Source organism: Tarenaya hassleriana, unplaced genomic scaffold (assembly GCF_000463585.1).
Source record: "Tarenaya hassleriana unplaced genomic scaffold, ASM46358v1 Cleome657, whole genome shotgun sequence".
NCBI classification, from domain to species: Eukaryota; Viridiplantae; Streptophyta; class Magnoliopsida; order Brassicales; family Cleomaceae; genus Tarenaya; species Tarenaya hassleriana.
In genome coordinates, this window is record NW_010969103.1 from 1 (window position 1) to 24439 (window position 24439).

At 39.4% G+C, this 24439-nt stretch overlaps 5 protein-coding genes across 6 annotated transcripts; 3 read left to right on the forward strand and 2 right to left on the reverse strand.

Annotated features, from left to right (window-relative positions):
• Positions 1-163: 163 nt before the first annotated feature.
• Positions 164-6508, reverse strand: LOC104800235 (histone-lysine N-methyltransferase ASHH2-like; the record flags this gene model as incomplete). The annotated part of the gene is given in 12 exon segments (XM_010523004.1): positions 164-253; positions 448-525; positions 702-794; positions 978-1094; positions 1180-1311; positions 1460-1539; positions 1648-1737; positions 1740-1807; positions 2625-2769; positions 3027-3399; positions 3475-6273; positions 6386-6508. Coding segments are annotated over 11 exon segments (3693 nt in total), but the record flags the coding sequence as incomplete, so codon positions are not given.
• A 1746-nt stretch (positions 6509-8254) lies between these two features.
• On the forward strand, positions 8255-14715 carry LOC104800232 (DNA topoisomerase 2-binding protein 1-A-like). The gene is made up of 17 exons (XM_010523001.1): positions 8255-8633; positions 8727-8769; positions 9148-9269; positions 9633-9740; positions 9825-9969; positions 10043-10134; positions 10391-10484; positions 10602-11079; positions 11210-11352; positions 11498-11862; positions 11975-12142; positions 12376-12666; positions 12764-13174; positions 13271-13312; positions 13400-13485; positions 13789-13879; positions 14366-14715. Exons 1-17 carry the CDS (start codon positions 8454-8456, stop codon positions 14441-14443), a joined length of 2937 nt encoding a protein of 978 aa, XP_010521303.1. The 5' UTR covers positions 8255-8453; the 3' UTR covers positions 14444-14715.
• A 593-nt stretch (positions 14716-15308) lies between these two features.
• LOC104800233 (NAD kinase 2, chloroplastic-like) lies at positions 15309-20133 on the forward strand. 2 transcript variants are annotated; one of them, XM_010523002.1, is made up of 8 exons: positions 15309-15632; positions 16312-18144; positions 18272-18393; positions 18483-18624; positions 18700-18924; positions 19051-19125; positions 19298-19399; positions 19756-20133. In XM_010523002.1, exons 1-8 carry the CDS (start codon positions 15396-15398, stop codon positions 19957-19959), a joined length of 2940 nt encoding a protein of 979 aa, XP_010521304.1. In that variant the 5' UTR covers positions 15309-15395; the 3' UTR covers positions 19960-20133. The 2 variants fall into 2 exon arrangements, with proteins under 2 accessions (XP_010521304.1, XP_019056454.1); XM_019200909.1 differs by lacking the exon at positions 15309-15632 and adding an exon at positions 15661-15769.
• A 445-nt stretch (positions 20134-20578) lies between these two features.
• Positions 20579-22043, reverse strand: LOC104800234 (pentatricopeptide repeat-containing protein At1g77360, mitochondrial-like). The gene has a single exon (XM_010523003.2). It carries the CDS (start codon positions 22041-22043, stop codon positions 20598-20600), a length of 1446 nt encoding a protein of 481 aa, XP_010521305.2. The 3' UTR covers positions 20579-20597.
• A 962-nt stretch (positions 22044-23005) lies between these two features.
• On the forward strand, positions 23006-24352 carry LOC104800236 (auxilin-related protein 2-like; the record flags this gene model as incomplete). The annotated part of the gene is made up of 2 exons (XM_010523005.2): positions 23006-23919; positions 24144-24352. Coding segments are annotated over exons 1-2 (877 nt in total), but the record flags the coding sequence as incomplete, so codon positions are not given.
• Between the last annotated feature and the right edge of the window lie 87 nt (positions 24353-24439).

The window sequence follows — 24439 nt, forward strand, 5'->3', positions numbered from 1 at the left end:
TTTCCCTTTAAATCAATTTTAAATTCAGGGAATTAATAAACCAATTTAATTTTGCCCTTCCCAAGTTTTGTAATTGTACAGCCACAACCCAAAAATCGAATGTGCCGAAATCCCGTATAACTTCAATATATATCCAATTATCTTTGAAAAATAGTTAGTTCACATATAACTGGGAGATGCCAAAGGGGGAGGATACCTTCTTAATGTCTCGCAGGGAAAATATTCCAACGCAAATTTCACCATTCACCATCCACTGCACCAATATTTAAGGAGTTAGCAAATGGAAAACCTAAACAAAAGAAGTAGAAGATAGAAAGAAGAAAAGGAAATACTAGTCATAATGCCTGAAACTCAGATTTTGCATTCCTCATGCAACCGCAGAGCAAGACGCTTCACAAAACAATAATACCTTAAACACAACACAAAAAGATGTCACAAATAGCTTACCTTCTCTGTACGGCAGTTTGGTTCACAACTATGATTAATGAAGCGCCCTAAGTTTCCCTTGGAACCAGCATCTATCACCTGGAGAGCAAAAAACATAAAAAGGATGACTATGGGGGAGAACTGAAAGGCATAGTGTCAGCGAATACAAATCTAAAAGGAAACAATACTACAGAATGAGTTCCAGACATAGGCCACAAATTATAGATAATTTCAATCAACAATGATGAGGAAGGAGCAAAGAATAAGATGCAAACCTCATTGCCATTCAGCGTCATGAAATAGAAATGCTTCTCACCCTTGGCAGCATAATCCTTTTGACGAGAATCATATGCTAGAATATCAAGCACCTATTTAACAAAGCAGACAGTTCATATACAGTTTTCATTGGTTGGTCTAAGCATCGTAGTTGTGGATATGACTGAAACACACTAACAAGAGGATAAAAGTGGATAAAGATAAAGTCACCCAACAAATGATCATATCCTCCAAATGTGAAGATCATTGAATATTGAGATTGTTTACTAAGATACCTCTCCGACATATTCAATAAGGAACTGTCCCCTGCGTACATCCTCGAGCAGTCTCAGGCCATAGCCCTTCTTACCAGACTGGAATCTCTCAAATTTAGCATACTTCCGCTTTTGAAACTGCATAATCATATGATCCCACATATTGAGGAAAATAGAATGAGCTACAAACATAACATGTTAACATGTAAACAAAACATAATACCTGATGGTTTGAGCAGAAATCCCCACAGGGACAGGTACCTTGAACACATTCAATGTTAAGCATTCTATTGAGACATTCCTCTCCGCAACCCAACCAGCCATCAGGTGGCGGTTTACAGTGACATACCATTATCTGCTCCCAAAGAGAGTATTCAAATTAATAAGGAAACATCATAATTGAGTATTCATACAATGAATTGTTAATAGGTTAATATCATGAGTCCGAGGGTAAGCGCATGCTTCACTATCACAGAAACAAAACAAAATCTCATGAACCCAACCTCATCGATTGTCAGAGCTTTACGGTTACGGCGGAGAAACTGATTTGCTTTTATAGCCTTGAAGCATGCCTTTCGGTTACCTTAAAAAATTATGGCCAAGAAAAGCATCATACCAGAAATCAAATGAAACAATCATAAAACCATCAGAACACGCGCCAAAGTGGAATTTTAATGTCAGTTTCATCTACCTGGCAACCCTTCGCACTTCTGTCCCTTTCCTTTTTCCTTGTTTGTCAGATCACTGTCGTACGCATTTGTTTCATCCTGTGTTATGCCATTTCTTCATCCGACATCTCTTGAGGGATTGAGCAATCAGCAAAATCTTTATCCAAGTTGTACATACAGATCCTTAAATCAAATAAATCTGTGTTAGATACATCAATAACATATCAACTGCTGAGACGTATTAATGATGACCTCCTTCCTACAAAACATTAAGAAGGAAAATATTGGAAAAGGACTACAAAGAAAGCAAAAATGTTTTATATGAAACATTAAGAAAGCAAAAATGCAACAATATTAAATGAATTAAACAACCCCAGCAAGCAAAAATGTTTTATATGTAAAACAAATACGCATAGGAAGTCCAAATTCTTTGAAAGTCATACATTTTTTAAGAAATAAAACCCTCATCAATCATTGATATTTGACAGTCTGTTAGAAAGATAACAGATGAGTCAGTCGAAGCCGATAGGAAAAGACTTGATCCATGCAGATTCAAGCAGAGTAACAGGATCCCATTTACCCCAGAAGTTTCAAAAATTGTTAGCCCCGAGCACGAGTGGACACCATATGCAACACACTGCATCATGCTGACAGAAACAAGATCCCACAAGACATGTAACAATAAGACATAATGAAGCAATCCAACCAGAACAACCGGGGCCCCGAACAGGGTTTAGAATATCCATCGAAATTAGACAGAGACTAGAAAGGAACTCATTTAAAGGCTTACCTACAAAATCTCATGGAATGCAAAATGCAACAGGTACAAGAACTTAAGAGGTTGATAAGATATGCACTGTTAGAACAAAATGAACAACACCTATAATTGTCTAATCACATTTCAAGGTAAAGAAAACAAAGAAAAGGGTAGGTCATAAAAACTATCCGTTCGGGAATTTCATACAGACAGCTCCCATATGCAGAAGGTGATGATACATACCATATACAGTTCTCATCAATTGTTCCTAGAAGAGAAGCAGGTATCCGTCGCCATTTGAAGCAATCATCACACCGAACCCAAGCACTATCTGCCGAAGCATTCTCCCCAATTGTACCGCCCAAGACCATTTCCCCATTGGTAACATCTGGTGACATGACGCCATTAATGGCACTGGTTTTCAGAGTATATACATTGATGAGACAGCCTATTACATGATTTCACGTATTGTATTGAACTAAGAATTCTGAGATGAAAATTAGCAAAGAACACAGAGAAATCTACAAAACGAATATCAAAATGATATTTAAAAAGTTCACATAAAGCAGCAATTTACTGTCATTTTAAAAAGAGGCAGGAAATAGAGAACAGGACACAATTCTTACTCTCCAAAAGACCCGATACCTGTCGTTTCATGTGACTGTACACTTCCCACTTCAGTGGCGCCACCCTCTACCTTTCCACTACCACTACTAATGAGTTTTTGTTGCTCTGCCCTCTCTCCAGCTTCAATTCTTCTCCTGCTCCTGGAAGATTCAGAAATGTTGGATTTCCCCTTCTTTGAGCCATTATTTTTTGAGCTTTTAGGAACACCCTTGCTCTTGGATTTTCCCTTGGATTTAGCTGAATAAAGCACATCTTTGGAACTGTGTGATCCGCCTAACTGTAGGTCAAAACTGGGATAAGCCTCCTTACAGCTTCCTGGTTCTGTACTCTCTTCTATGACTCTGAGTTCATCATCTCTAGGCAGAGAGTTCTGTTCAGGATAGAGGCCATCCTGAAAATATGTATAGCTTGAAGATTTTTCACACAAATGAGAATACAGAATATCCCCATCGAGAGAATCTTTTACCTTTCGCTCTCCCCTCCGTTGGCCCTTTGGCTGTTTGGATTTGTTTGGTCTGCCAATATAAGATGAACAATCTTCCTTTTTGTCTTCCTTTCTGTTGATAGCATCTTCAGGATTGGCACATGCCTCAGGAATGCACAAAACTGTATGACGCAAGTCACCCTGATGTCCAGAACTGACGATGGCATCAGGCACAGAATTGATAACTTCGGAATCTGGAGAAGTTCCGGCATCTATGTAGCAGTTTTCAGTGGATTTTCTGCATTCTTCAACAACTACACCCAAGGAAAGGTCATCATCTGCAGCATTACCAGCCAGCCTCCCACATAAAGTCTGAGCCTCTAAGTCATCTTTCTCGAGCTTTGCACACTCTTCTGAGTGTTCTCCAACTTCTGCAGTTTGCAGATTCATCCCTTCACGGCTGGCTGATACCGGAACTCCTAAACCAGAGCCTACCTGGCCATTGTCATTAGACAAGGAGTCATCAATGACCTTAGAAACTGTAACATTGAGAGGATTCATACCACCCGATTTTCCAAATTTGACCTTCAACCGAAGGCAACAGCCACCAGATGTTTGACTTTTTTTGATAGATTCTTCTCGATGCCCATTACGGCAACTTTTACTAGGTTTACTGTTTCCCCGATTGCTATGTGGTCCTTGATTTGGAGGTTCGTAGGAAGGAAGATTGTTACTCTGCAAGAAAATCTGAGTAGTGCTTCTTGGTAATCCCCATTCACATGAACGTGCAGGTTTTGAAAAGCAGCTCCTCTTCTGCTTTGAACAATTGAAAATCGATTCAAAATTTTTTTCTGATTGTTTCTTTCTGGAGGATTTTCTTGAACGGGGAGCACTTCTTTTTGTCTGAGCCTTTTTACCCTGGTTATTATCTCGGCCCTTTCTACGGGGAAAAGACAGGATAGTCTCAGAACAATAAGTTCCAGATGCAGATGTAATTTCACCGCCTAGTCTATCATTATCATCCACTGTTCTCAAATATTCAACTGTGTTGCTAGAAATAGGAACATCAATGGTACCTTTTTCAAATTCCGATGGAAAATTCAGCTTCAAAGAAGACATGGTGATAGGGACACCAGCTTCCAAGCCACGAGCATTTTCCTCTACAAGTAGCACCTGGCTGAAAACCTCAGCTGCAGTATCAGCAGCACTATCATTATTCTCTTCCAAAGCATCTGGAGCTTTCCTAGTGGGCAATAACCCCACATGGTTCTCCAGTCGTCGATCATTCTTCCCAGGAATATTACTATGAAGATCTGCCTCATGTAGCAGCTTCAAACCTGAAGTGTATGTCTTCATATCTTTATTGCCCTCAAGATCATTTGCACATGGATTAATCACATTACTATCATCTTCTTTAGCTTGACCACAGAACATTTGTGGCAAAATTAGTAAAGGACATGTAGAGACATCCATTTTGCCTCCTTTTTCACCTGAGGCTTTCAAATCATTTTCTGTGGCACTACAACTCAAACCTCCAATGTCCAATATTGAATCTGAACATAATTGACAACTTGGGAGGTAAGATGCATCATCGGAAGGTGCAGCATCTTGTTCACTCAAAAGTTCATTTCTCTCTTCCTCGACTCTTACATCAGAGGTACAACTAGAACTGTCACCGCCAATTTCAACAATGTTTCTGTCCTTAACAGCATCCAAAGCCTCACAATGATTTGGTGCATCAACTACGGAAGCCAATTTACTATTTGTTTTGCTGCCCCCTATAGGTAATACTGAACTACCGGAAATTTCATCTTCTTTAGCCTTCAGATCTCCTTTTTCTTGCACACTCTCAAAAACAACAGGTACAACGGAATAATTTGTATCCTGACTAGCCTTTCCATCTTCTTGCTTATTACAGTCTACAGGTACAACGACATCTGGTATCGATCTATGGGTTAGTTCAAGTTCCTTTGGCACAAGTTCCTCGCCCTGATTGTCAGCATCTTTACTACGAGATGTTCGATCATCATCATCTGAGCATTCACTATGTCTTTCTGTTAAGGACATGAGGCTTTTCCCATCTATCATTTGCTTAATCTCCCCAAAGCACCTTCCACGAGCCTCCATTATTGGATGATTCGGATCTGAACCGGAAGTAACTTGGGATGCCTCAAAAGGACTGACAGAAGTTCTATCATGCCCTGCAGAGCTCTCTTTCTCGGAGCACTGTCCACTGGCTTTCGCTTTAGGAACATCAAGGACAGAGCTTTCACAATTTGAACTAACCCTGGTTTCTTTTTTTCCTGCATTCTCTATCTCAAGGGCAACCGTGCATAAACTATCTATCTTCATCTCATCGTCTCCAACGCTATCCATTACATGATCTGAGCCCAGGTCATCAGCATTCTTATTGCCCGAGTCGGAACTACACCCATCTGGGGCAATAGAACCATGTTCCTTGCAATCCATCAAAATGCCACTGCTTCAGAGCAAAAACCCTTATCAGATAAAGGGTTACTCTGAGAAATAAGCCCAAAAAATGCTGCTTGATGATCACTCCATGCTATAATTACAGGACTTTATCCACTGATTCGCTCAAGAACCGATTCCTGTTTCATCGGTAATCCAACAATATATCAAACAACCACTTCCTAAAACACCCTAAACCACCGCAAAACACTCCGAAAAGGTCAACCATAGCCTAGCCCAACGCAATGGACGCTTCAATCATCGCCATTGACGATAACAACCATCACCCTCTAGCCTTCACTTCGGTTGTAAAATTCGTCGGTGAAAAGAAAAAGACAGGAAATTTTCAAGAGAATCCTCGAATCGACAATCCTGAACAAAAAAAAAAAAGAAACCCTAATCTTATGAATCCGAACCGACGAATGCAAATGAAATGAACTGACAATCACAAAAGGAAAACGAAGAAAACACCAAAGAAACGTACCCGATTCAGAAGGCAGACAGAGGACGAAATCCGAACCACAAGAAATCCGAAGAAGAGAAGAGGGAATGTAAAAAAAAAAAATTTGTTGCCGTTGAAGAACGGAACGCGGTGGTCGGCCTGCTGATATACCGATATTTTTTTTTTCCTTCACACCTTTTTTTTTTTGGCTTTTATTCATTACTGCATTACATCTAAAAAATATCTTTTTACTCAAAGAACTTGAATGAAAAATATCTAAATTTACTTAAAATTATAAAAACAATAAACTTTCAAACGTATAAAAAATAAGGACAAATTACATTAAAATCATTGAGGACTTGAAGTCGCAAAAAATATGATAAAAACACCGAATTTATAAAATTTATGTTTTAATAAAATACAAGGACTGACAGAAGTTCTATCATGCCCTGCAGAGCTCTCTTTCTCGGAGCACTGTCCACTGGCTTTCGCTTTAGGAACATCAAGGACAGAGCTTTCACAATTTGAACTAACCCTGGTTTCTTTTTTTCCTGCATTCTCTATCTCAAGGGCAACCGTGCATAAACTATCTATCTTCATCTCATCGTCTCCAACGCTATCCATTACATGATCTGAGCCCAGGTCATCAGCATTCTTATTGCCCGAGTCGGAACTACACCCATCTGGGGCAATAGAACCATGTTCCTTGCAATCCATCAAAATGCCACTGCTTCAGAGCAAAAACCCTTATCAGATAAAGGGTTACTCTGAGAAATAAGCCCAAAAAATGCTGCTTGATGATCACTCCATGCTATAATTACAGGACTTTATCCACTGATTCGCTCAAGAACCGATTCCTGTTTCATCGGTAATCCAACAATATATCAAACAACCACTTCCTAAAACACCCTAAACCACCGCAAAACACTCCGAAAAGGTCAACCATAGCCTAGCCCAACGCAATGGACGCTTCAATCATCGCCATTGACGATAACAACCATCACCCTCTAGCCTTCACTTCGGTTGTAAAATTCGTCGGTGAAAAGAAAAAGACAGGAAATTTTCAAGAGAATCCTCGAATCGACAATCCTGAACAAAAAAAAAAAAGAAACCCTAATCTTATGAATCCGAACCGACGAATGCAAATGAAATGAACTGACAATCACAAAAGGAAAACGAAGAAAACACCAAAGAAACGTACCCGATTCAGAAGGCAGACAGAGGACGAAATCCGAACCACAAGAAATCCGAAGAAGAGAAGAGGGAATGTAAAAAAAAAAAATTTGTTGCCGTTGAAGAACGGAACGCGGTGGTCGGCCTGCTGATATACCGATATTTTTTTTTTCCTTCACACCTTTTTTTTTTTGGCTTTTATTCATTACTGCATTACATCTAAAAAATATCTTTTTACTCAAAGAACTTGAATGAAAAATATCTAAATTTACTTAAAATTATAAAAACAATAAACTTTCAAACGTATAAAAAATAAGGACAAATTACATTAAAATCATTGAGGACTTGAAGTCGCAAAAAATATGATAAAAACACCGAATTTATAAAATTTATGTTTTAATAAAATACATAAATTTATTTTTATTTTCCATAAAGTATTAAATTTGTAAATTTGTTTTCAAATTAGAGACGTTAACCGAATTTTCCCTTTTATTTTTTTAATAAATATATACAAATACATATATATATATACACATATACATATATACATATAGCTAGATATATTATATATATACATTAAAGACGTTTTGATCTATTAAAATTTGAAAATCAGCCGTTGAAATACGTGATGTCATGCGATCTTATTAGTAGACAAATAATGACGTCATAAAAGAATAAGCCCTTGAAATATACGTGATGATGAAGCTTCTTACTGGTGATCAATGGCAATTGATTCCCGCTTCTTGATCTTGCACCCATTTGAAACTCTTCTCTTCTATCCCGCCGATTCCCGACGCTTTTTCCACGACTGAGCTCTCCTCTATCCCGAGCTTCGATTCCCGAAAAATTCTTCTGCGCCTTCTAGGGTTTCCACGAATCTTCCAGAAGCTTGGAGCGGGATAGAGTAGAGAGCGTGTGTGTAGGTTTCCGGAGGAAGATGACGACGACCCAAATGTTCAATGGCGCGAATGTGTTCATATCGCGGAATCTGGTTCCTCCTGAGGTTTTCGATACACTTCTCGACGCTCTCAAGTTTAATGGGGCCGAGATTTTCCTCTGTTGCGACCCTTCCCGCAACGGTCCCGACGATTTTCACGTCATCGCTTCTCCTGATCACGTCGGCACTTTCTCCTTAGCTTCAATTTGCTTCTAGTTCTGGGAATTCTGCACCCATTTTTCTCGAATCACATGAAACTTCTGGGTTTTGCAGGAGAAATTCGAGGATCTTAGAGCAAAGGGCTGTAATTTAATAGGTGAAATTTGTCGATATCTCTCTGAATTTATTTTGGTATTGAATAAACATCAATTGGGTTCTCTGTTATTACGTTACTGCGGAGAGTTACTTCAGTACTGATAGAATTAAGCTTGGTGATCGGAGTTTGCTGATGCGTGTCGAGCTCTTCTGTCTCTTTTTGGGGTTCCATAGCTTAAGTTGAGATTTTGATTGATCTATTTGGTTCTTTATAGTGGAATTAATTTGTATTTAGATATGGAAACAAATTACTCTCTTTTCTGTCTACTCGCAACTCTCTGGTTCATGATTTGCATATAAAGATTATACGAAATAATCTGACTTTGTTGAGTTTTTCCAATGAGGTTCTGAAACAATTGTTGTGTTTATTGTTGGGCAGGTCCCCAGTGTGTACTATCCTGTGCAAAAGAGAATAGGCCGTTGCCCACAGGGGGATTCACTTGTTGCCTAGCGATGGATGGTTTAAAAGTTCTTGCTTCTGGTTTTCAAATGGATGAGAAGGTACTTTGGTTCTTCTTGCTTCGTTCTTTCTTTTCATTCTATTTGCTAAATTTCTCTTGTACATTTTAGAAGCAAATGACTATTAAAATTGAAATGCAATTCTCATGGATAATAAGGCAATTCTCAAGATTATATGGTCTTAGATATCTAACTGTCGTTTTCATTCTTAAAATCGAGATTTCTTGTCGATCTATTACTAAGTTTCTCTTGTACATTTTCGAAGCATATGACTATTAAAATTGAAATGCTTAGCGCAACATATCTTGGCACAGAAAATTAAGTTACATTTGTTGGGCAGGATGCATCTTCCAAATTGCCCTGATGGGACTATTCTGTTACCTGGTTGTTTTCAACTATTTTCATGTCAAGATTGGCAAGTTGGTCACAGCCATGGGAGGCGTTTTGCTTGGGAAAGCATCTTCAGATGTCAACTTTGTTGTTGTGAAGAATGTCTTGGCTGCCAAGTATAAGGTCTCTTGCTCATAGACTGTTGGAACAGTGCATGCTTATTTCATTGCGACAGCTGGATGATTTTGTGTTTCTTTCATCATGCAGTGGGCTCTGAATATTCAGAAGAAACCAGTTGTTGCGCTAAATTGGTTACATCAGTGTTGGAATGAGCACCGCGTAGTTCCCCAGGAACCGTTCAGAGTTCCTCCTTTTTCTGGATTGACAATTTGTGTTACAAGAATTCCAGCTGGTTAGAGAATAGGCTTTTTGTTCTCATGCTATCGAGGTTCATTGTTGGTTGCTAATCAGTGCTTTACCACCAGATGAGCGTAAGGAGATTGAGAAACTCATTTCACAAAACGGAGGGAAGTATTCTGCTGAATTGACCAAGAGCTGTACACATTTGATTGCTGATATATCCTTTTAATTGTCATTTTGATGAGTCACATGCTGATTTTCAGATTATATTTAGTCGTACTGACGAATATCATTTTTCTTAAATGCTGGAAGTTGTCAATATTTCATTTCCGGGTTCTCTAAAGTCAAAACCATATGCAACTCTGACTATTATCTGATTGAGATCAGGTGTCCTGGAAATTCTTTTAAGCCTCACAAGCCCTAAAATATGGATCTTTGGACTTACTTAATTTGTCTCCTTGACAATTGGCTACGCTGCTGAAGGTGACAAATATAAAGTTGCCCGGAAATGGGGCCACATTCATACTGTAACTCGGAAATGGTTTGATCAATCCATTGCTAGAAAAGGTGATATCCAATGATTTCTGTATCCTCTGCGTTCTTTTTTAGCAACTTTCAGCATATTGGTTCTGGATTAAGTTAAAAAATTGCCTCTCATACTGTGTTGTCATTCTGTTATTGCAGTGTGCCTCAATGAGGAGTCATATCCTGTTCACAACAGTTCATCATCCTTGATGAAGCGTACAAGAGCCTTAGAGAGCCATAATTGTCAAGAAAAGGTTGTCAGTTGTGCAGTACCGACATCTTCTGCTGCTGCAGAATCAGATGTCCCTGCTGCGTCGCAGACTAGAGACTCAGATCTAGAAGCTTCTGTCTCACAGAATGCCTATTCCTCATCTATGAATACTTCAGCCTTTGCTAAAGGAGATATTGTTGGCCCAACTACAGAGGCTCAAGAGAACAATGTCAATGGTTGCGATGCCAAGGACTCGGAGTCCGAAGGCAATGACCTATACTTGTCGGAGTGTAGAATTTTCCTACTTGGTTTTGGTGCTTGTGAAATGCGTCGACTAGTTAACATGGTCCGCACAGGTGGGGGGTCGCGGTATATGCTGCTTAATGATAAACTGACACACATTGTTGTTGGAACTCCATCCGAGAGGTAAGTCCTGGTGTTGTTTTTGCATTGTCTTTCTATTTTTCTTGTTTTCCTAATTGGATTCTGCTTGGTAGATCTATATAAGCATATTCAGGTTAATCTTACGATCTCTGCATGTACTTCCTGTATTTAGTGAAAAAAGGCAAGCAAGAAGTGTTGCAGCTTCAGGCGTCATTCAAGTGGTCACAACCAGTTGGCTTGAGGATTGTGATCGTGGGCGAAAAGAAATTCTTGTCTATCAAAAGTATACTGCTCACAACTTGATACTTCCAAGAGGTTTGCAGTTATCTCATTGTGTATGCTAATAATTTGTTGGTTATTTTGGACTATGTCATCTGTTTGAGAAGCGTGGGACTCGCACCATTGCATCATATTCAGCTTCTCCAACCCACTAGTCTTTTTTTTTTCCTTTGTTGCATAGATTCTGTATGCTCGACCAAAGGATCTCTTGCAGGGTTGGCTGATATGGATCAGGGTAAAACTTCTCTTCACCAAAGCACGCCATTTGACCTCTCTTCAAGGAGTATCAATGGTTCACCTGGAACAGCGTTGTTTGGAAAGAATATAGAAGACAAGGTAGAGTTTTCTAGGAAAGAAGAGATCCATGTGGAAGCAAAGATGGCGTCATCCAAGCAAAATGAACCTCTTCCTTTTCTTGCAAATGGAAAAAGTAAAGAACAAAAGAGAACACATTGCAACTCCAGTGGTCAGGACAAGCAAGGAAGGAAATCATCAGTATTTAAGGGGAAAACGTTTTGTTTCTCACATTATTTCCCGGAAGATAGGGTATGCACCTATGACAGGGATGTGTTCCCTTGATGTTTCGATATGTTCTGTTTATAACAGAGCGCCTCTTGGGTCTGTTTATCTATTTTTTTCAACTTGAATTTATTTGCAGAGAGCTGAAATCGTTGAATGGGTGAATTTAGGAGGGGGAGAGGTGGTAAATGACCCTTCTAAACATACTGTGCATTGTACTATTGAGTGTCATGGAGTGGTCTGTAGGACTGCTGGGACCAGCCAAACTACTTATGTCTCAAGTCATTGGGTCAGGTCTTGTTTAGAGGTAATACAAATTTTTTCGGTGGCAATCTATCATTTATCAGGTATTCCATTGATTATGAAATGCTCTATACATGAAGCGAACAGATAATTCTGCTATACCATCATTCATCTAAGCATTTTGTTACTGTTTTGCTCTATAACAATTGTCTTCTGTGGTTGATTTGATCTGTTTTTATCAAACTTTTGTTGATATGTGTGTTTTAAATTCTTATCCAGTGCTTCATTGTGGTGTAGGATGGCTGTTTGCTTGATGTTGGTAGTCACATCCTCTATTCCCCTCTACCCTGTCAGACTCCTTTCCCTGGATTCCAAAGTTTTCGACTTTGTGTTTCTCAATATGAAGAAAAAGAGAGATTACTCCTGAGAAATTTGTGCTTTGTTCTTGGAGCAAAATTTGTGGAAAAACTGACCAGGAAAGTCACTCATTTGCTATGCAAATTTGACGATGGACCAAAGTATGAAGCAGCTTGCAAGTGGGGCATAGTTTCAGTAACATCAGACTGGGTTTATGAATGTGTTAGACGGGTGGGTCTTCAGTACCTCTATGCCTTTGATGTAGATTCTTTGACATTGAGATGTGAGATTGAACAAGCATTTTCTTTTTCTCTTTGCTTTTCTGCAGAATCAAGTTGTTGGTCCAGATAACTTCCAGCCAAAGCAAATGACCACTCAAGACCGAGAAGCTGGGTGTTGCTTGGCAAGTCAATTTCCCGCACAATCTATACCAATGACCTCGAGGGACAATGGATTACTATTTGTAAGTAAATCTGAAGATGGTAAGGATGCTAATGGCTGCGTTAAAGGTGAAGTGAACAACAGACTTGGAGATATTGGATGGAAATTTCAGTCTAAGAAGGTGAGGCTGTCAGAAGATGGAAAATGTCATGTGCTTCCTAAGGGACAACACCCGAGCCATAATGATTGTGCTTTGAATTCTGAAGAGGATAATGCGTCAGGAAATTATATAGAACGTGGTTGTACAGTTCCAGATGTGGCTGCTGCTATTGAGGATCTGTTGGAGCAGACAAGTAAAGTGAGTACTATCACCTTCTTTTCAATTTGTTTAGATCAATATTTAGTCTCGTACATCTTTCTTTCCCCCCATTTACCTCTTTTTTTTTTTGTTTAGATTCAAGGTCAGAATTCTCCTGGGAGTTTTTCCGATAAGACTGTATCCTTGTTCCGTTCTTGGCTTTCTATTTTTTTTCCTTTGAGTTATTGGTTTTTTGAATAGTTTAGATCCTTGACGGCAAACCAGCTTTTTCCATCTAATTCTTCGGGTACTGAACATTCCAACACTGGGATTCATTCCGTCACTGGTCTTTCAAGACACTGGTTAAACAGGTAAATTTCTTTTTTCATTGATTTTCCCTCTGCTCATCAATGTGGTCATGTCTACAATGTGTTTAAGTATATCATAAACCCTGAAAAGAGTCTTGTTTCGACTCCCATGTGTAGCCATGTACTTAATATTGATGCTCCATACTTTCAGCACAATCAATGAAATGGTAAAACATCGCCTATTAATCTTTTACAAACAGAATGTAAGCAGATTGATGTTGTACAAGGCCCAAGCATAGGCTATGGTGACTGAACCACAATGTTTTTGTTTCAGTATTAAGGGCTAATGTTGATGTATGGTTCTAGGGTTCCGAAGGACAATGAAGTACACAGTCCTTCAGGTGATGAAACTACGGCCACTTACGTCAACTTTAGTGAGACGCAAACAGAATCTCAGGTCATTGCTCTTACTCTCTGGAAATTCGTTCTGTTGTTTCCATGATTGAAAGCATTCATGTCTGTTGTTAGTTGGGTTTCTGAATCTGTCAGTTCTAAATTTAAAGCTAAAACCCATCAAAACCTTTCAAAATACCCTTGAATCACTTGTTGCACATACATGAATCCAGTTATCCTTGCTTTTGGCGAGCTAATTATAGTATCGTATGTGTGTTTCTATTAGTTTTCCTCATGTTTTAGTGGCCTAGTAGTCCTTTTTATCTCTCTTCACTACTCAAGTCATTGTTCCCGAAGAAGAGAACGTATTCTTGATTAAGCATTGAGTTTGTGCTTTGATATCAAAGGCAAGAAAGGATTAGGGCTCTTACTCTCAGATGTAAGAAGAGTTTTACAGAAACATCAGTATTTGAGAAGAGTTTTACATCATATACCGGCAATTTTCACCTGCCATTACATGATAATGCTTTTAAACCGTATAAAATGGCAGGTTGTCGGTTACGAGGAAGATCTTTCAGGAAGGCAGATGCTTATCGACAGAGTTAGAACCCGAAGTAGCTTAGGTTGAAGGCGATTAGGGTTATATAAACCATGTCTTTAAAGACAGAAGAGACGACGAAAAGGAAATTCCAATCCATTACAGCAGCAGAGGTGCACAGAGATTTGCGGCTGTAGATCCAATCCATTGTAACTAACAACAAGAGGGACCTATCAGAAAGGACAAGACCATCAAAGTGCTCATTCATCTGCCCAAATATAAATGTACGTACAGTAACCTATACTTCTCCACCATTTGATGAGCCTCTCTTGAATCTGTTTATACTCATTGGAACTCCCCCTAGGGAGGTCTAGGGAGGCCACGTTGCATGAATCTCCTCACATTGTTATACATTTAGTCATGGCTCATTAGAATATATATCACATTTAGTCTGGTTTAGTTCGGTTTAATGTGAGAATCGTGTAAATAGACATGTTGTACATTCAAATTTTACGTTTTATGATTATTTTTTTTATAGGTTTTATAATATTTCTCTCAACTTTTTAATAACAAAAATATTTCTAATAATTATTAAAATTACAAAATTATCTGTACCATTTTTTACAAATATCTATTTTTTTAATCCAAATTCAAATACCTAAAATGTGTGGATATAAAATCGAATTTAAATTTGAAGTACAGATTTGAGGGATATTTTTGAAGGGAGGATAAAGATAAAATAAATACAACTTGGAAGGTATAGGAGGCGTAACGCATGCTCCCAGCAAGGTTGTGATTTGGCGCGTGGATTCCACCTTCCAGGCAATGTATGCAACAGCGGAACATCACATCATAAAGCCAAATCAGACAACTCATCCAATTCGATACTGTTTGTTTTTCTACCTCTGCCATGAAGCCGAGACCAGAGCCACTGAAATTCAGAAAAAATCCAAATTTTATCGGAAGATATCGGCTTTATCCTCAATAACGTTCTGGGCTTCCTTTTTTTTGTTGTTATCGCGGACATTATTTTTTTTCCCTTATGGTGGCATGTCTCTGCCTCTGCCAAGTCCCTCTCTCCGACATGAGTCGTTTGTCTCCGGCCACCGGAACTTCTTCCCGCCTCTTCTGCTCCTTCGATTTGTCTTTGGAGAGACGATCACTCCGATTCGGATTCTGGTTGCAGAGAAATGGGGTCTCGTTTAGACGAAGCCTGAGATTTGTAAGCAGGGCGGAGCTGTCGAAGTCGTTTTCTCCTGATCTGGGTTTGGATTCTCAGGTGACTTGCTTTTTCCTGCATCTCTCGTTTTTCCTTTGTTTGAAGTGTTCGTCGATGTCTGTCTTTGCTTCCATCATGTTCGATGAAATGCCTGGCAGAGAACTGAGAGAGGAAGAGAGTGACTTGTTAGCGAAGAGGTTCGTGTTTGCAATGCTTCCTTTTGCTTGCTGGTCTTAGTTTCTTGTTTTCTTTGAAAAATCAAATTTTTTTTTTTCGGGAAGAGACGATATTGATCTTCTTCTGCAGAGCTTGGCTCTAAATGTTGAAGATCCTTACATTATTCTTAAAATTCGATTACTTGAGCAAACCACTTGCTTATGGAAGTTGCTTCATTTTACATGCTTCGCATAATTAATTTTGTTTTTATTTAATAATGATGTTTCAGATAATTGTTAGTTCAAAGTCCTGGTCGTATTTACAACCTTGTTTAAGGATGGACAGAACTTTATCAGGCAATTACCAGAAACATTATGTTATTACATAAATAAATATCCCAAACAGGGTAATAGTTTCTGTGATCTCTTTCTGGTTTTATGTGATGAAAGTTAGAAGCTCATGTTGGCATCTACTATGTAACATGTGTTCCCTTACAAAATGACAGGGAACTAATTTGTACTCTAGAGTAAGTTTGTTCTAAACCAGTTTGACTTGACTGACCCCATTTACTTGGATCGTGAAGGCTGTGAAATCCCACGATACATCAAACTTGCCTTGGATCGGTCCAGTTCCAGGCGACATTGCTGAAGTTGAGGCTTACTGTAGAATATTTAGAGCAGCTGAAAGGCTACATGGAGCATTGATGGAGACACTTTGCAATCCTTTGACAGGTGAATGTAGAGTTCCATATGAGTTTTCTCCCGAGGAAAAACCGTTATTGGAGGACAAAATCGTGTCAGTGCTTGGATGTTTATTATCGCTTCTGAATAAAGGACGGAAGGAAATTATCTCTGGAAGGTCGTCTTTTATGGATTCATTCAGTGTGGCTGATGTAAGTGTCACGGAGGAACTGCTTCCACCCCTTGCTGTTTTCAGGGGTGAAATGAAACGATGTTGCGAGAGCTTACACATTGCTCTCGAGAATTATTTGATGCCTGATGACGAAAGAAGTGGAACTGTTTGGAGGAAATTACAATGGCTGAAGAATGTCTGCTATGATGCTGGTTTTCCACGTCGGGATAACTATCCTAGCCATACAATTTTCGCGAATTGGGACCCTGTCTACTTTTCAAATACGAAAGAGGATTTTGGTTACCAGGAAACTGAGGTTGCTTTTTGGAGGGGTGGACAGGTAACAAAAGAGGGACTGAAGTGGTTAGTAGAAAAAGGGTATAAAACAATAGTAGACTTGAGAGCTGAAGATGTGAAGGATACATTCTATGAGGCAACCCTCGAAGATGCTATTTCCCGGGGGAAGATTGAATTGGTGAAAATCCCGGTGGAGGTAAGGATGGCACCTTCAGCTCAGCAGGTCGAGCAGTTTGCTTCTCTAGTATCAGATTGCAGCAAAAGGCCGATATACCTTCACAGTAAGGAAGGGGTTTGGAGAACTTCTGCTATGGTATCCAGGTGGAAACAATACATGACACGTTCGATGAACAAGGAAACTCCGGTTTTGGAAGAGACAAAGCGACGGGAGGTTTCTGAAACTAAGCCTGGGTCGAAAGCAGTATATCGCACGCATGTTCCTCAAAAACTTGCTGATGATGTCTCTGGTATCACTGAATTTGATAGTAGTTCTGTTTCGAAGGAAAGCAATGAATCAAAAGAGAGAAGCAACGAAGGACAGACATCTGTATCAGAATTTAGTATGGTGGCTGATCCTCTTAAATCTCAAGTTCCACCACTCAATGTTTTCTCAAGGAAGGAAATGTCTGCGTTCTTGAAGAACAAAGGCATTGCACCTGCTGCTTATCTTAATAATCAATACAAAACACTGGGAACAGTATCATCTTCGCAATTTTCATATGTTAGGACGACGGAGGGAAATCAGATGATTGATAAAGATGCTCTGAAGGATTTCTCAGAGACGGGAAACTCCAATGGGTCCCTTCTATCCTTGGGATCACAGAGTTCAGATTTTGGCAATGGAACATTTTCAAATGGAGATGTTCGTGCTTCTAGTATCACCAATAAAAGTGTATATGTTGACCGGGGGAATGGTTTTTCTGGTGAGCCTACTGCTATATCTCCCAATGTGTCTAAACCTGTAAGAAAGTCTCATAAAAGCAGTGGTGCTTCTCCTTTGGATTCCAGTGATGACGAAATTGGATCTATTGAGGGGAATATGTGTGCTTCTGCTACTGGTGTAGTGAGGGTGCAATCTAGAAAAAAGGCAGAGATGTTCTTAGTTCGAACCGATGGGTTTTCTTGTACAAGGGAAAAGGTGACAGAATCATCCCTAGCCTTCACTCACCCAAGTACTCAACAGCAGATGCTTCTATGGAAATCTACACCAAAAACTGTTTTACTGCTGAAGAAGCTTGGGCAAGAACTCATGGAGGAAGCTAAAGAGGTGACCCTCGAATTATATTGTTTTTCAAATTACAAAGATTTTGTCTCTGTGTTTTGCATTTAAGATGCCTGGAATTCTTCTTGAAGCCCATGAAAAAAGTTGTTTCTTGTTTCAAAACTGGTTTCAGGCTGCATCTTTCTTGTATTACCAAGAGAAAATGAATGTACTGGTTGAACCTGAGGTGCATGACGTATTTGCTAGGATTCCAGGATTTGGATTTGTCCAGACCTTTTACATTCAAGACACAAGGTATGAGAAGTATTCCTAGAAACATCTGCTAGAATAATCACCTTTGGCTCAATTATAATCATTTTTTTTTTTTAATTTTCTGATTGCAGTGATCTCCATGAAAGGGTTGATTTTGTTGCATGCTTAGGAGGAGATGGGGTGATACTGCATGCGTCAAATTTGTTTAAGGGGGCTGTTCCTCCTGTAGTTTCATTCAATCTAGGCTCTCTTGGATTTCTCACTTCCCATACTGTAAGAAGGCTCGAGCTTTTTTTTTTCTCTCCTCAAAACTTATTTATAGCCTTCTCACTTCCTTTTTCAATTTAGTTTGAGAACTTCAGGCAAGATCTCAGAAGGGTCATCCATGGAAATAACATGTTGGATGGAGTTTATATAACTCTTAGGTTGCGTCTTCGTTGTGAAATCTATCGTAATGGCAAAGCAATGCCTGGTAAAGTGTTTGATGTCCTGAATGAGATCGTTGTTGATCGAGGATCAAACCCATACCTTTCAAAGATCGAGTGCTATGAGCATGACCGTCTCATCACCAAGGTTTGTATCGGGTGAATTTATTTCATACAAGTGATATACTCTATGTGGTTGAATATCTTGTTTAACGGAACAATTTCCCAACATGAATCACTGATATGTAGCTGATGCGTCCAAATACTGGTTTAGGTGCAAGGTGATGGAGTCATAGTTGCCACACCTACGGGAAGTACTGCATACTCTACAGCCGCAGGAGGTTCCATGGTGAGGTTTCCATTGAGAATTGCTTCCAACTCTGTTTCAAAGGAGAAGTAATCTCCATCTGAGATATCTATGGCATATTGCAGAACTATATTGCTGCTTATTGTAGAATTTGTGTTGTAATAACAGTTTTCTATTTGAGATATGTAACACTCAACACGATCTGAAATTGCAGGTGCATCCGAACGTTCCTTGCATGTTGTTCACTCCGATCTGCCCGCACTCCCTTTCTTTCAGACCCGTTATACTTCCGGATTCTGCAAGACTTGAATTAAAGGTAAAACCGTAAATCAGCTTCAACTTGAAATACTTGTTTAATCTGCATATAATGATATAACTATAAAGCTCTAGCACACATGGATAACTGTGAAACTCAATGACCTGTTAACTCGGAACCTCTTCTAGTTCATGAGTGGAAACCACAAAAGAGATAAATAGAATCAGAGTATTATTTCATCTGGGTTTGCTTGAATTCTCCTAGTTCATGAGTTGAAAACAGGAATCATGAGATTGACTGTGGTCTTAGCAAACATGATTTCTTATGCCTTGTCTTCTGGGTCCATCTGAATTCTTTAGGGATTGACATTTTACCGCTCACGTTCTGTTTCTCACCAAAACATAAACAAAAAACAGATTCCTGAGGATGCTCGAAGCAATGCTTGGGTTTCATTTGATGGAAAGAGAAGGCAACAGCTCTCTAGGGGAGACTCGGTGAGAATATACATGAGTGAGCATCCACTCCCAACTGTCAACAAGTCTGATCAGACTGGTGATTGGTTTAGAAGCTTAATCCGTTGCTTAAACTGGAACGAGCGGCTTGATCAGAAGGCCCTCTGAGTAACGGACACAAACAGGTATCTGCGTAATCTTTCCCTCTCACTGTACAGATTGAAAAACTCACAAAAAAAGAAAAAGGAATATACAGTAGTGTCAGTATATCTGATGATCAAAGAATGTATACTGTACGATACTTTACACCAACTGATAAAAAACCCTACAGTTGAAACTTTTGTTCCGAGTGTCTTCTTGGGTTTTGATTCATTTAGCTTTTTCAGTTGCATCTGGTCTCCATTGAAAGAAGAAACTCTGTTTCTGAGACCAGAACATTATAGAAACCTGCATTGCATTTGCACACACTTACATAGTATTATGTTGCATGCACATGAAGTATGCGTCTTTGCTTCTCTATTTATGTGCTTTCAGAGAAAACAACTCTGCCTCTTATGAATTATCTAACTTACATTAACTCCTGACTCTTCGGACAGGACAGATCAATAGCAAATTCTGAAAAGAGAACTTGTATGATTGATATGAAAATTTGTTATAAAAAACTGAAAGATGATTTTGTAAAAGTTGTACAGACTGAGGATTTTAAGAATGGAATGGAACACTTCACATTACACAAACATGGCCAAAGAGGCAAGGAGAGACATTTAAAAGCTGTCCTATTTTTTGCTATTAACACAAAAGGTTTTTCAATCACAGAGAGGTTCCTTGAGCAGTAGGTTCATCTTTTCATTAAGAAAATTGAGCACATCTTCTCTACCTTCTTTGATGAGCAGTTGCCTTATTCTTCCGAACGTCCCACCCGAAGGCCTTATCCCCATTTGGATCATCTCTTCCAACAAAACACAAGCTTTCCTAGTGTTACCCTCTTCACAAAACCCGTTTATAAGAACAGAGAAAGTGTGCATACTCGGGAAAACGCCTTTCGTTCTCATGTACTTCCACACCTTACTCGCCAACCCCATCTCCTTCTGCTCGCAGAACATCTTTATCATCATCGTGTAAGTGTCTGAATCAGGCTCACACAGTTTGATCATCTTTTGGAAAACGCCTTTTACTTCTTCTGTATCCCCGATACCCATTAGATGGCTTAGAATGATGTTACAAGTCTTGGAATTTGGTGACACACCTTTTCTTTCCATCTCGTTCATAACCCTGTAAACATTCTTCATCCTGTTAGCTTTGCAAAAGGCACCAATCAAGGCATTATACATCGGTACATCAGCTTTGATTCCACTTCTTTCCATTTCGAGAAACGTATCAACAGCATCTTCAAGCCGGTTCTCAGTTCCATAAGTATGCACAAGAACACTATATATAAAGGAGTTTGGCTCACATTTGCTTTGATTCATTCCTCTTACAATGCCAAGGGCTTCATCAACTCTACCAGCCTTGCAAAGAACATCAACCATTATACTATACGTCACTACATCCGGGTCACAACCCGTATCAATCATCTCTCGGAAAACCTCCCTTGCCTTTGGCAGATTCGGAGCTTTCCCCCATCCTTCAATCAATATGCTATAAGTTTTGGAGTCTGGAGTAAACCTATCCCTCATGTTGTCGAATATCTCCTGAGCTTTCCTCACGTTCTTGGATTTACACAAAGCACTCAGTAACCCATTGAATGCCACAAGATTCGGAGGCACATCATACTTCTCCATTACATTGAACGCGTAAATCGCCTCGTCCAATTTCTGTGCTCTGGCATACTTCCTCATGATGATACAAAAAGTCTCGACATTTAGCATCGTCTTTTTTCTCATGGAGTTCACGAGGTCCCACATGATCTTATACTGCCTAATCTTGGCAGTAGACTCGATCATCATGTGGTAGGACCTAACACTATGCTCGTAACTCCGTTGCTTCTCGGCCCACTGGAAGAATCTGTATGCCAACAAACCAGCATTCCTGAATCTCTGCAGAACAGTCTCGACTACTTCAGGCGAAACCCTAAGACCGATTTGATCCAAAGCCGTGTCAAGAACAGCTGGTGGAGACGACATCATCACTTTACATATGCTCTTTGCCATATCCGAAACATCTCTCTTTGGTTCACCTGAAGTATACAGCTTCACTGACAGAACATTTTTACAACATGATCTGGATTGATGGCTGAGAATTCTGATCATCATCTAGAACCAATCAATGAATGCAACAACAGAGCTAAAACCCAAACACCAAAAACATTGAAATGAAAATTAGAAAACTGGTAGAAAATGACCCAGTACGTCAATCACCAAGCTAACGCCCAGAACATCAATCACCAAGCTAACAACTTTAACGAGAAGTACACCATAGCCAGCATCTGAAAGTGTCTCTCTTTCACAAAAATAAGGATAAAGGTAAACCCAGAAAAAAAAAGTTCAACATTCAATCGTCTCGAAGAAATCCTTCATTGAGGCATATCATCGAACATATTCTGAACATTACACAGTGTCACATAACAATAATCACTACGACCAAATATACACGTATATATACGTTCATGTACGCCACAATGAGCATTACAAAGGAAAAAAGCTATGGATATTACCTGAATTGATTACGGATGTACGTTCTCAGCAATGGGACTACCAGCGACGAACGACGGAGATGGAGATGGAGAGAGGGACAACGAAACGCAGCGTTTTGTAAAGTGTGAGACAAATGGGCCCAGGCCCATTTATAAAGCCCACCCAATAAACGAAAAGCTAATCAAACATTGGATAGATTTCATGAATGGAATCGAATAATTGGGAATTATTTTCAAGTTGACAAATTTGAAAATAAAACTACAAATGATATATATAGGGTTATAATTATAATTTTTGTGATTGATTTGTTAGTCATTGAACATCTTCTTCGTGTAACAAATTAATTTAAAAAGAATAACGAAGATCGATTTATATAAATAAAAAAAGACCAAAAAGGAGATTTAAAGGCAAGACATCTGTCGTGGCCTACACACCATGACTGTGTGTGGGTCCAAAACCTTGAAGTCGTCGTGTCCTCACCGTCGAAGTCTCTCTTTTAAATAAATAAATACATAAATATATCGGAAAATTTTTGAGGAATTGAGAATATATCTTATCGGAAAATTTTTGAGGAATTGAGACGGAAATTTTCCCCACTCTAAATTCTCGGGAAAATTTTGCCATTACGATCTTTGTCTCTTCTCTCTCTCTCTCTCTCTCTCTCGCAATTAACGCCAATACCAGGAGAAGAACTTCGATCCCCTTTCTCGTGGTATTTCACTTTGGATCTTGGGTTTTCCCCGGATCGATCTGATAGGGGGCTTTTTTTTCACGGTAGGTGGATTCTTTAGGGATTCGTTTGTTTGTTTGATCGATCGGCAGCTGAGATGGACGAGTTCGGTGTTCTTACGGAGCGTTATGGGCTAAAGCCTCAGGGAAAATCCGCACCGATGTCTTCGTCGAAGCGATCGGTGAATCCTAACAATGCTCAGAGCTGGCATTTTGGTTCAAGCGCGGGTGTAGATGCTAAACCTACCTCGTACGCTTCTGATAGATCTTGGAACACGGGATCTGGTGATAGGTCGTTGTTTGACGGCGACGACATTTTCTTTAAATCGAGTTCCATTGATAGGAAAGGCATAGATTCTGGTGGGTTTGACGATTTAGGGTATTTTGGTGGTTTGAACCAGTTGTCATCCAATAAATCGGGTAATAGTGAGTCTTCTTTCGGTGGTGATGACTTGATGTTCTCCAATCTGGGGAATTTGGGAACGAAAACCACCTCTTCAATGGATAGTTATGATGTAGATGATATATTTGGGGGTATGACGAGGTCCAAGAGCTCCCCTACCGTTGATAGTGATGATGTATTTGGATCATTCTCTTCGTCGGCGAAGCAAAATGGCTCTGTCGATGATTTGTTGGGTGATTTTAGCCAATTTGGTACCAAATCAAAGAGCTGGAACCAGAACAGTTCAAGTGACGTGGGGAAGAATGCAGCCGATTTTGATGAATTGATCCCTGGTTTCGGTGGAAATGCTCAATCAAGTAGTGGGTATGCTATTAATTTGTTATACATTGTGTGATTCGCCTTTTTTGTCGATTATTGGTGCAAATCTTTGTTTTTTGTTGAACTTGATTATATTTTGTAATATATTGGGAAATGGTGTATGAGATTGTGAGATAACCTTTCGAAAAAGCATAGGCTTTGAAGATATTGTCGTGGGATTTCCCTTGGCGGTTGATATGTTTTGCTTTTTACTGATTTTTTTCCATCAGGACTGCTAAATCAACTTCTTCTGTAGACGACCCTTTTGTTGTTCTTGAATCGAGTTCAGCTTCGGGGCATTCTTCTTCGGGTGTGTTTGTGGATCCACTGGAAGAGTTTGCGAATTCATTCAGTTCTAAGGGGACAAAGCCTTCAAATTCTTCACAAACTTCAACAAAGCTCAGGCCTCCACCGAAACCAGCACAGAAAGTACATGAAGGTCGTCCTCTTTCTGTTAATCTGGAATCATCCTGCTTTGCTTTACTTTCTTGTTGGGTGCTGAAGTATTTTCTTTTTGGCACAGTTA